Source organism: Orycteropus afer, unplaced genomic scaffold (assembly GCF_000298275.1).
Source record: "Orycteropus afer afer isolate SDZICR_OR568_19922 unplaced genomic scaffold, OryAfe1.0 scaffold00061, whole genome shotgun sequence".
NCBI classification, from domain to species: Eukaryota; Metazoa; Chordata; class Mammalia; order Tubulidentata; family Orycteropodidae; genus Orycteropus; species Orycteropus afer.
The window spans coordinates 3,402,026-3,413,532 of NW_006921648.1; the positions used below are offsets into that span (position 1 = coordinate 3,402,026).

The 11,507-nt window shown below is 51.6% G+C and overlaps 1 protein-coding gene across 1 annotated transcript; it reads right to left on the bottom strand.

The window, feature by feature from the left end:
- Positions 1–419: 419 nt before the first annotated feature.
- On the bottom strand, positions 420–11,019 carry NMRAL1 (NmrA like redox sensor 1). The gene is made up of 5 exons (XM_007939587.2): positions 10,980–11,019; positions 8,034–8,272; positions 5,486–5,735; positions 2,057–2,247; positions 420–599 (listed from the first exon to the last, which is right to left on the bottom strand). The coding sequence occupies exons 1-5, from the start codon at positions 11,017–11,019 to the stop codon at positions 420–422; spliced, it is 900 nt and encodes a 299-aa protein (XP_007937778.1).
- Between the last annotated feature and the right edge of the window lie 488 nt (positions 11,020–11,507).

Genomic DNA, 11,507 nt, shown 5'->3' on the forward strand with positions numbered 1-11,507 from the left:
CAAGGCTGGCCTGGCCCCCACTGCTTTCTGGGCACAGCCAGCACCCGCTATGGGTACATTTCAGATGTCATGGAAATGGACTCTCAAGGCCACTGTCAGAAGCTTCGTCACGTGTGACTAATTTATACCAGCATACTCAGGATGCCCAGACTCCCAGGCCACCTGCCCCAACGCCCTTTTATTGCAGGGAAGGGAGGTGACCAGACTGCCTGGTTCCCCACATTTGAGTTTGAATGCTGTTGGTAGTCCAGCAGCTGCTACCCTAGCCAACATCCCAGAAACAAGGCCCCTTTCTTTGGGAACCCACCTGCAAGAACAATGGCCTATATTTTTTAAACTTTTTTTAAAAAAACACAAAACAGGATAATTGTGACCCTGTACCTCCCTCCTCCCCAGACTCGGGTTCGAGAGGCAGGCGGTCACAGCCCAGCAAAGTCCTCCTTGTGCTGCTCCAACCACTGGTCCAGGCTCCTGGCCTTGGGGTTGAGTCTCAGGGTCAATTCGATGTTGCGATCGGGTTTCAGGGCATAGAAACGGAACATGTTGGCCAGGTCCCGGGCCCCAGGGAAGCCCAGCTTCTCATATTCCTCTGGAGTCGTCTGGAAGCAGAGGGCAGCCTGTTACTAAGTCAGCAGGCAGCACCCCGGTGAGGCGGTGGGAGGCTGGGTGGCTCAGAGCCCCCCCTCCCAACCTGCTCCCAAACCCCACTGTTTGCATGTCGGTTGCCTACTGGCGTCCTCCACAGCAGCTCATTCATTTTTAGAAAACGATTCTAAAAAGGTGGAAATTTGGAGCCCACTGTTCCGGCCGACCCATTGGCATGCTTCGGGTCAGTTTATACCCATCTCTCAAGATTGGGACACAGAAAATGTGCCAGTCCTGAATCAGAAATCTCCCATTGCTTTCTTACTCTGAAACCAAAGCTGCTCCCCGTCCCTACTGAACTGAATCTCAATCCCTCAGCCTCATACTCCAACCTTCCACAGCCAATCTCTGGCATTTCCTTTTTTTTTTAAAAAAAAGAAATTAAAAATACTACAAAGACCAAACCCACTGCTGTCCAATCAATTCCAACTTATAGTGGTGACTTTAGGGGACACAGTGGAACTGTCCCACAGGGTTTCCAAGGCTGTCAGTCTGTACAGAAGCAGACTGCCTCATTGTTCTCCCACAGAGTGGCTTGTGGTTGGAACTGTTGATCTCTTGGTTAGCAGCCAAGCACATAACCACTGTCCCACTAGGCTCCATTAAATAGTAACCACCCCCATTTGCTGTGCTATGCACTGTGCTAAGAAAGCTTTTACACTGTTTCATTCAATCACCACAGCTCTAGGAGGTGGGTACCATGAACACATCCATTTTACAGAGGGAAGAGAACTGAGGCACAGAGGAGTCAGGGAATGGGCCCAAGGTCACACACAGGTGGGTGTTAAGGGCTGGTCCCAGGATCAGAGTCTGGGAGTCTGATCTGTTCTAACCACTCCCTCTGCCCCATCACTGCTCTACCTGGATCTGGGTGGGGCTGGAGGAGGAGTCTATTAATGTGTCTTCCTGTCAGGATGGGAACGACAAAGTTAGAAACAAAGTCTGGGGGAGCCCAGACACAGGGTGGGGTCTGCATAGGAAGAATGAGGGTCAGCAGGAGAGAGGAGGGCCCAGTGGGCTTCCCGCCAACTCTGGCCAGGGTCGGGGATCAGGACCCTTCCCTCCCCTCCAGTCACATCCCACAAGGAGCCCACTATCTCCTGTGTATTCAGCCTCTTTCCCTCGGCTCCTCCTGTTCCCTCTTCCTGGAAACCTTTCCACACTCCATCAAAATGCTTCTGCCAGAAATTCCACTCTCTGGCCCTGCTTAGCTCTCTAGAACAGCAAGGCATAAATGTTGGCCAATATGAGAATAGAGATTGACCTTCAAAGAGGGATGGGGCAGTCCTGGAGATACTGCTCCCAATACCCCAAAAAACCCCTGTAGGAGTTAGAAGCCGCTAACTGAGGCTGCTGACTCCCCTGGCAGGAGCCGGGACCTCAGCACCTGGCTAGGGAAGAAGGGGCCCACCTTGGCATCACGCACAGTCTTGCCGGTGTGCTTGGAGAGGAGGGCAGCATACTCCCCCGCGGTGTGCCTGCAGGTACTCAGCCCAATGTCTTGGCCAACATGCTGTTCTGGCGCCTTCAGCAAGCTGAGCACCACCGGACCCAGGTCCGCCACAGCCATCCCATCCATGGGGATGTCACCCATGGGCAGGCCTGTGAGGGAAAAGGAGATGTGTTGGCACGTGCCCCGTGTGACAGACGCTGGCTCGTCCAGTGCCCTTTATGTAGCTGAAGCAAGATTTCCCACCATCAGCTGCACATCTGTCCATGGTAGACTCGGGCATGGCTGACAACACCTAATGGTGGCACGTAGGAGAAATGGTGGGAGGAAGGGTCAGGACAGTGGCATGCGGTCTGTGCTCTGCCGCCTGCCAGCTCTGCCGCCTGAGGCATGTCGTTTAAACAAGCTGAGGCGGAGTTTCTGCTCTCAGAATGGGCACAAGAGCCCTTGGCTGCCACCCTCTCAGGGCTGAGCACAGGAACAAAGGAGAAGAGACAGGAAACACCTCCGAAAGTGCCGCCAAGAATAGGTCTGGATCACAGGACATCACCCTGGTGTATCCTGTCATGGACTGAGTTCCTGAAGGCTGGAAACCTGGGGACATGTGTCCCAAGTGCTAACTGCACTAGCAGGAATGTGTGGTTAGCCAGGCAGCATGCAGAAAAATGAAGAACCCGGCATCAGGATTGGAGGAATGTCACAACCTTGTTTACTGAAAATGAAGACGACTTGAAGCACTTACAGATGAAGATTGAAGACTACAGTGTGCAGTATGGATTATATCTCAACATAGAGAAAATGAAAATCCTCACAAATGGACCAATAAGCAGCATCACGATAAATGGAGAAAAGATTGAAGTTGTTAAAGATTTCATATTACTTGGATCCACAATCAACACCCATGGAAGCAGCAGTCAAGAAAGCAGATGTCATACTGCACTGAGCAAATCTGCTGCAAAAGACCTCTTTAAAGTGCTGAGCAGCAAAGATGTCACTTTGATGACTAAGGTGCCCCTAACCCAAGCCATGGTATTTTCAATTGCCTCATATGCATGTGAAATCTGGATAATGAATAAGGAAGACCAAAGAAGAGTTGATGTCTTTGAATTACAGTGTTGGAGAAAAATAATGAAGATACCACGGACTGCCAGAAGAGTGACCAAATCCGACCTGGAAGAAGTGCAGCCAGAATGCTCCTTGGAAGCGAGAATGGCCAGACTTCCTCTCACCTACTTTGGTCATGTTGTCAGAAGAGACCATTCCCTGGAGAAGGATATCACGCGTGGTAAAGTGGAGGGTCAGCAAAAAAGGGGAAGAAAAAGCAAAAGCCACATAGTGGCTCCAGTGATAGGCTCAAGTATAGCCAGGATTGTGAGAATGTTGCACGGCCAGGCAGTGTTCTGTTCTGTAGTACACAGGGTCACCAATGGCACCTAACACCACCACCCCCACGCAGGGCACAGCAGATGCTCAGGAAGTGTCTGCTGAATTAAGGAACAACTGCATTCTACGTGGCGGCTCTGCAGATGACGTAGAAGCACAACAGTGTTGTCCAAGAGGCCAGACGACTTAAATTCCAGCCAAACAACAGACATGCCTACAAGAACAATTATACCAGGTAGGTACGTTCCTGAGATCAACCACGGGTGATGAGAAGGGCGGTGTTTACACAGGGAGACAGCTCAGAGGGCAGGAATACATAGAAAAGCAGCACACAGGGAAAAGGTAACCACAGGGAGGAAGCAGGAAAAGAGCCGTTACACTGTGGGGATTACAGTCAACGTCAGGAAACAAACTGTGAATGAACCGTTGAATGGAGAATGAATTTGGTTTGTAAACTTTCACCCAAATCACAATGAAAGAAAAAGTCCTGTGCAGTGGGTACAGTCCTTGCACCCACAGGAGAAGTGAGGTAACAGGCTCTGAGAATGGAAGTGATCTGATGTTCACAGAACAGCAGGCGGCGGAGCTACGACAAACAAGCTCTGCCTGCCTCCAGGGCTGCCCTTGGTCCCTGGGACCCAGCTGCCTCTAGACCCCCATGTTTGTTAGTTTGAAAAAAAAAGGCCAGACGAGACCCTGCCAGGGCACCTCTGGCCTTCCATTGTTTCATCAATAAAAAGGGTCTCCATGGCTGCCTGTGGGAGCTCTGGTGGCATAGTACCTAAGGCATTTGACTGCTAACCAGGAGGCTGGCGGTTCAAACCCATCAGCTACTCCTCGGAAGGAAGGTTGGGCAATCTACTTCCACAGTGATACTGCCTCAGAAACCCAAGGAGGGGTCGCTATGAGTTTGATCTGATGCGACGGCAGTGAGTTTGGTTTGGTTTTTTGGTGGCTGCCTGCTGAGATCAACCAGGGAGCTTTGAGAATGGAGCTCCAACTCACAGGCAGGACTGGGCTTATAGCCTCAAATGCAGCTTTGCCATCTATCAAGGGCAGTGCCCACGTGCTGTCAGTAGGACGAGGCTCTGCTCACCAGGCAGCAGGACTCTCCCCTGGCTCAGTGGCAACTCCTGACTTGCCCTTGTGTGAGGGGGAGCGGTGTGTATGCAGTGGCCGTGTGGTTAGATAAGCACCCTGACCCCTCCACCTCGGGCCTTTGGGGTATCTCGCTCTAATCCACTGAGCCAAGCAGCAGAAGATGAGCCTTCTAGGGTCCCATTCAAGCTGAAGTCTGTGCATTTGGGCCCTGTTTCCTGATCTGCAAGTGTGTACTAAGAAAGACCTGCTCTACTCTATGACATCTACAACTGGCCAGGTCTTCCACATCTTTTAGAGGAAGTCACAACCCACTGCCGTCAAGTCGATTCCGACTCACAGCGCCCCTCGAGGACAGAGTGGAAGCGCTCCAGAGGCTGTCAATCTTTGTGAAAGCAAGCCCAAACCAAAACCACCCCAGTGGAGTGGATTCCAACTCACAGCGCCCCTTGAGGACAGAGTGGAACTGCGCTGTAGGGTTTCCAGAGCAGTCATCTTTATGGAAGTGGGCTGCCTCGTCTTCCTGCAGAGTGGCTGGAGGGTTTAAACCGATGACCTTCTGGTTAACAGCCGAGGCTTAACCACTGCACCACCAAGGCACCTTCATGGAACAATAATGGTGCTGATTTCTGTAAAGGTTTGCAGCTGACAGTGCGTGGTGGAGCCTCCATTGGCCGACTTTCTCATCGCCCCTCTGTGAACGTCCTTGCTACGCCCATTTCATAGAAAAGGAAGCAGAGGCCCAGCGAGGTTAAATCACTTGCTCAGAGTCACAGACCGAACATGAGGGCCAGGGCTCGAACACAGACCCTCGACAACAAGCACATTTTATGCCACCCTGCAGCGTCACAAGAGAGGAAGTGCATCCCACCAGAGCATGGGCACAGATGCACCAGGAGGGGCACTCACTCAGCAAGTAGCTCTTTCCATCAGGGGCTTTCTGGGGCAGGAAGTAGGATAAGAGGTTCTCGAAGTAGCAGGGCAGCCGCACGCTGGTCATGGGAACGCCAATGTCCCGGAAGTACTCCTCTACCTCGCCTTTGCCGTCGAAATGGCCAGCAGCCAGTTTCCCACCCGTCAGCTTCTTGATGTTCTCCAGGCCGCTGTAGACCACGTAGCCAAGGCCCAGGCGCTTGGCCAGATCAGCCAGCAGCTTTCCCTGGTGGGTAGGAAAGGAGAAACCACGAGGCTCAGAGGAAGGACACGGATCCCCATCTCAGGTCTAGGACCACGTAGCCAAGGCCCAGGCGCCTGGCCACATCAGCCAGCAGCTTTCCCTGGTGGGTGGAAAAGGAGAAACCACGAGGCTGAGAGGAAGGACACGGATCCCCATCTCAGGTCTCTAGTGTTGCTGTAACAGAAATACCACAAGTGGAGGCCTTTAACAGATTTATTCTCTCATGGGTTAGGAGGCTACAAGTCCAAATTCAGGATGCCAGCTCTAGGGGAAGGCTTTCTCTGTGAGCTTTGGCAGAAGGTCCTTGTTTCCTTTCAACAGCTGTGGGTTTGGTGTCCCTTAGAGATCTGGTGGCATAGTGGGTAAGGCTTTGGGGCTGTCAATGAGAAGATCAGCCATTCAAACCCACCAGCTGCCCTGCCGAGAGAAGATAGGGCAACCTACTTCCTATAAAGACTTACAGCCTTGGAAACCCAATGTAGGTCTGTTCTGGTTATCTAGTGCTGTTCTGACAAGAATATACCACAAATGGGATGGCCTTAACAAACAAGTTTATTCTTATAATTTGGAGGCTTTAAGTCCAAGTTCAAAGTGCCAGGTTCTAGAGTGAAAGCCCCTCAACCTTGGGGTCCAGCTCTGTTTCCTGCTCCTGGCCCACTGGAGCTAGAGGCATTTCGTCACTCAGACAGCTGCTGGCTGCTGAGGCTGAGCAGCCCCAAGGCTGACAAGTAAAAAGGCCCAGTCCCAATGTTACCAAACCACATGGCAGGCCATTAACTTAAGTCCATTGTAAGTCCCAAGGTCAGCAGAGCATAGCAGGCTGCTGAGCAACAACACGACTACATGCAGGGTCCAAGTGTGCCACAGGCTAGAGACCATCTCCCAAGGCTTCTGCTTATATACAGGAAACAGACCACATTCCCTAAGGCAGCTACTCAGCTGTTCCCAGTAGATTCCACCATGGAGATGATTGCCAATCTCATCATGGGGAAAAACTACATCCAGCTGCCCAGCCACTGAACCAGGCCCAGCCAAGTTGACATATAAACTGAACTACCACAGGGTCACTATGAGTTGGAATTGCCTCTATGGCAGTGGGTTGGTTTGGTTTTGAGTACTTTGTGTGCTCAATCGTAGCCCAGCCGTGTGCAGTATGTGAGGGTGGGTAGATCAACTAGCACAGAAGCTTCCCCTCTCTGCCTGGCCTGAGAGACCATCCTGGCCACAGTGCCAAGACTCCTTCCTTGGAAAGTCCCAGAAGCTTAACTGTGGAGGTGCTACCACTCAATGATTAAACACACCAGCTGCTCGGGTTCTAAGCCAAGCTCTGCAGTGTACTGACTGTGTGATCCAGGTCAAGTTACTTAAACCACTCTGACCTCATCAGTAAATGGGAACAATACCACCTACCATCTAATGGCGGCCTCCTAAAAAGCTATGTCCATGTCCTAACCTCTAGAACCTGTGAGTGTGGCATCTGGAATGTGACACATCTGATATTTGCAGATGTAAATGAGTTAAGGATCTCAAGATGAAACCATCTTGGATTCTCAGGTGGACCCTAAATCCCTGACAAGTATCCTTCTAAGAGACAGAAGACATGGAGGAGACCATGAAAAGATGGGGGCAGAGGTTGGAAGAGGCAGGGAAGGATTCTGCCCCAGAGCCACTGGAGGGAGCACAGGCCTGTGGACACCTTGATTCCACACTTCAAGCTTCCAAATCTGTGAGAGAACACAGTTCTGTTGTTTTAAGCCACCAAGGGTGTGGCACTGTGTTCCAGCAGCCCTAGGAAACGAACACAGGTCGTCAGGACGAGAAATGAGATCTGTGACAACCAGAAGTTGTCTCTGTCCCCCTCTGTCGTGGGCTTCCACTGCTCTTGAAGAAAGGTTCAAAGCTAAAAAGAAACCATGGCCTAGTCCAACGTCCCTTTAGGGACAGAGGAGGAAAACAAGGACCAGAGCTACACGTCCAAAGCCGCACCAGGAATTCTGGAAGAATTTGGGGAGGTCTTAAATTTGAGGCTCATGAGTCTCAATCCAGTGGTTTTTTTTCTCTATCTTGTGAATGGTATTATTTTAAGCCACTGATAAGAAAGGAGCAGCACCCCACCCTCATCAGTCTGGGACGACTTCATGGAAGGGACAGAAGGCACACAGTGGTCCACTGTTGTGGCAAGCTGAGCTGCCTCCCCGGGACCAGCTGAAGACCCAGACGCCCTCGTAAGATGCCCTGCTTCTAGTCCCACCCTCCCAGCAGCCTCCCACCTGCCCTCACCTGCTTGACCTCCTGCTCCTGGCTGAGGTTCTCCCAGTAATTGGTCACGATGAAGGTGGCGAAAGCCCCGGTCAAGGCGCGCTCCATGCTGGCCTCATCATCCTGGTCTCCCTGCACCACTTCTGCACCTTGCAGCCTCAGTGCCTTCGCTGCCTGCTGCCCAGGGTCCCGGGTCACCACTCGTACCCTGAACGTCCCATCTTCCAGGAGTGTCCGCGCTACTGAGCCCCCCTGGGCACCTGCAGAGTCAGAAAGGCCTCCAGGGTCAAGGTTCCTGAGAAACCCCCCAGGGGAAAGCTCCCGAAGGGGATGTTCTATCACAGCGAGAAACCCCATGAATTCTTCACATTAAACCCCACTCACACCTTTAAAAATATAACAGCTTTATTCACATATAGTTCACCTGGCAGGCAGGTAACTCATTGAAAGGATACAATTGGGTAGACTTTAGTATATTCCCACCCCCACTCAGTCTGTCAGTTTGCCATGCTGTGGTGGCTTGCGTGATGCTGGAAGCTGTGCCAACGGTAATTCAAATACCAGCAGGGTCACCCGTGGTGGGCAGGTTTCAATGGTGCTTCCGGACTAAGACAGACCACAAAGAACTTGGCAGTCTACTTCTGAATACATTGGCCAGTGAAAACCTTATGAATAGCAGTGGGGCAGCCATCACCACAATCAATTTAGAACATCTGCATGACACCAAAAAAGAAATTCAGTCCCCATGAGCAGTCTCTCTCCATTTCCCCCCAGCCCTGCCCCAGACCCTAGCAACCACTAATCAATTTCCTATCTCTGTTGTTAGGTGCCTTCAGGTAAACTCAGACTCATAGTGATCTATGCACAACAGAGCGAAAAAACCGCCTGGTCCTGCACCACCCTTATTCCAGACAGTTCAGATAAACAGAATCATATGTGACTCTTTGTGATTGGCATCTTTCATTTAAGGAGCTCTGGCGGTGCGATGGTTAAGGCATTCAGCTGCTAACCAAAAGGTCAGTGGTTTGAACCCACTAGCCGCTCAGTGGGAGGAAGATGAAGCTCTGTTTCCATAAAATTTTACAGCCTTGGGAACTCTATGGAGCTGCCATGAGTTGGAATCAACTTGATGACAGTTGAGTTTGGTCTTTGACTTACCATAATGTTTTCAGGTTTCATCCATGTGAAACATGTATGTATAAACATGTTGTTGTTGTTGTTATGTGCCGTCGAGTCGGACCCAACTCATGGAGACCCCTCCTTGGGTTTCCGAGGCAGTATCACTACAGAAGTAGATTGCCCCATCTTCCTTCCGAGGAATGGCTGGTGGGTTTGAACCGCCAGCCTTCTGGTTAGCAGTCAAGTGCCTTAGGCACTGCATACATCTTAAAAACGAAAAAACCAAACTCACTGCCATGGAGTTGAATCCACCCTCATAGCAACCCCTCCTTGGGATTCTGAGGTGGTATCACTATGAAAGCAGATTGCCCAACCTTCCTTCCGAGGAGTGGCTGGTGGATTTGAACCTTCTGGTTAGCAGTCATATGCCTTAGGCACTACGCCACCAGAGCTCTCAAGCATACATCTTACATTTTTTAAAAACTACTTTGAAAAATGGAAGATTATTCAGCCATAAAGAGGGATGAACCACTGATACACGCTACGACATGAACAAACCCTAAAAACATGAAACAGGCCAGACACAGAAGGCCACATAGCGTATGATTCCTTGTATGTGAAATGTCCAGAATAAGCAAATCTAACGAAACTAATCCAGAGAGACAGGAAAGCAATACATATGTGTGTGCGTGGAAAGAACAAAGCACTACACCACCCTTAAAAAAAAAATCTATTTAGATATATCTAATCCATTTGGTAGGAGCTCTGGTAGCATAGTGCCAAGGCACTTGACTGCTAACCAGGAGGCTGGCGGTTCAAACCCACCAGCCACTCCTCGGAAGGAAGGTTGGGCAATCCTACTTCCGTAGTGATAACTGCCTCGGAAACCCAAGGAGGGGTCGCTAGGAGTCGGGGCCGACTCGATGGCAAACAACAGCAACAACAATCCATTTGGTAGAATGGAAGAACTAGGTTAACAGTAATGGGTGGAGGGGAGGGGAGCAGAACAGAGGTGGGAAGGAAATTTAATTGTCTATCATGGGCAAGGACTACCTATTCAAAGAAGTTAATTAAACTCCAAACATGAAAAAGGAATCTGCTCAGAAGAAAATCAAAGATGAGTGGAAACATCTGGACCAAAGAAATCTCAGCCTACATGACCCAGAGGCCAAAAGGATTCGATGGTGCCTCGCTACCACTGCCAAAGACTCAGAAAGGGGTCCAAACAGGAGATCTGGATAGAGTGGGAGGAAAATGTGGAACAAAACAGAAAATCATAAAAAGACCAGGCTTGCTGGTCTGATAGAGACTGGTGAAATACCAGACTAAGGCCCCTAGGCATCCTTTGGACCTGGGATTCAACTCATTCCCGTGGCTTTTAGCCAAACAGGCATGTAAGGTGAACCTTACACCAGGCAGGTACACTCCTTAGAACCACCAACCATGGGAGGTGAGAAGGGCCGTATCTGCACGGAGAGACGGCTCAGAGGGCAGGAATGCATAGGAAAGAAGGACACAGGAAAAAGGTAGCCACAGCAAGTTGGAAGAAGAGCGGGATTGCAATCAGTGTCCTGAAACAAAATGTGTATGAGCTGTTGAATGGAAAAGGAATCTGCTCGGGAAACTTTCACCCAAAGCACAATTTTAAAAAATTAATTAAAAAAAAAAAAAAAAAGAATCTGCGTCCTCATCGTCCCATCCCGGGTGTGGGGTTCCTGCCATCTCACCCAGGCTGCACTCGAAGCTGCGGGGCCGCAAGACTAAGCCCGCCCGGTCGTCGGCCGAGCGGCTCCCTGTCCTCGGGTCCCCGTTTCGACCCCTGGACCAGGAGTTGGAGGTCTCGCTTACCTGTGGCGCCAAAAACCACCACCAGTTTCTTGTCCGCCATGAGGATAGCAGCAGAGCAAGGCGGTCCCTGTAAGTCGGGCGGTCTTGGGAGGCGTGGAGCTGAGGGTGAGGCGAGAGGCAGAGCAGGGACTCCAGCCGCGCTCCCACCGGACGCGGCCCAGCCATCTACCCTTCCTACCCAGGAGCCGTGCCCGGAAGTGCCTGGCTCGTGTCCGCCGCGCCGCGGCGCTCCTGGTAACGTAGGTCCCCGATTGTTGCGGAAGAATCCACTGTGTGGGGGGGATGGACTCCCGCGCGCGGCGCAGGTCCCCACCCGCGGCTCCTGCCAGGCCCAGGCACAGCCAGCCCTCCTGGGCGCAGCGTGGGCAAGGAGCCCAGGGCGCCCGTCCTCACACTTCCCTTGGCCCCGGCGCCTGACGGCGCAGAGCAGACCTACTCCCCCCCCCCCGGCACAGATGGTTCGACCCGGCCCCGGAGGTCGCGCCGCTCTCCTGAGTCTGCCCGCCTCCGGAGCCCGGAAATTTGCTT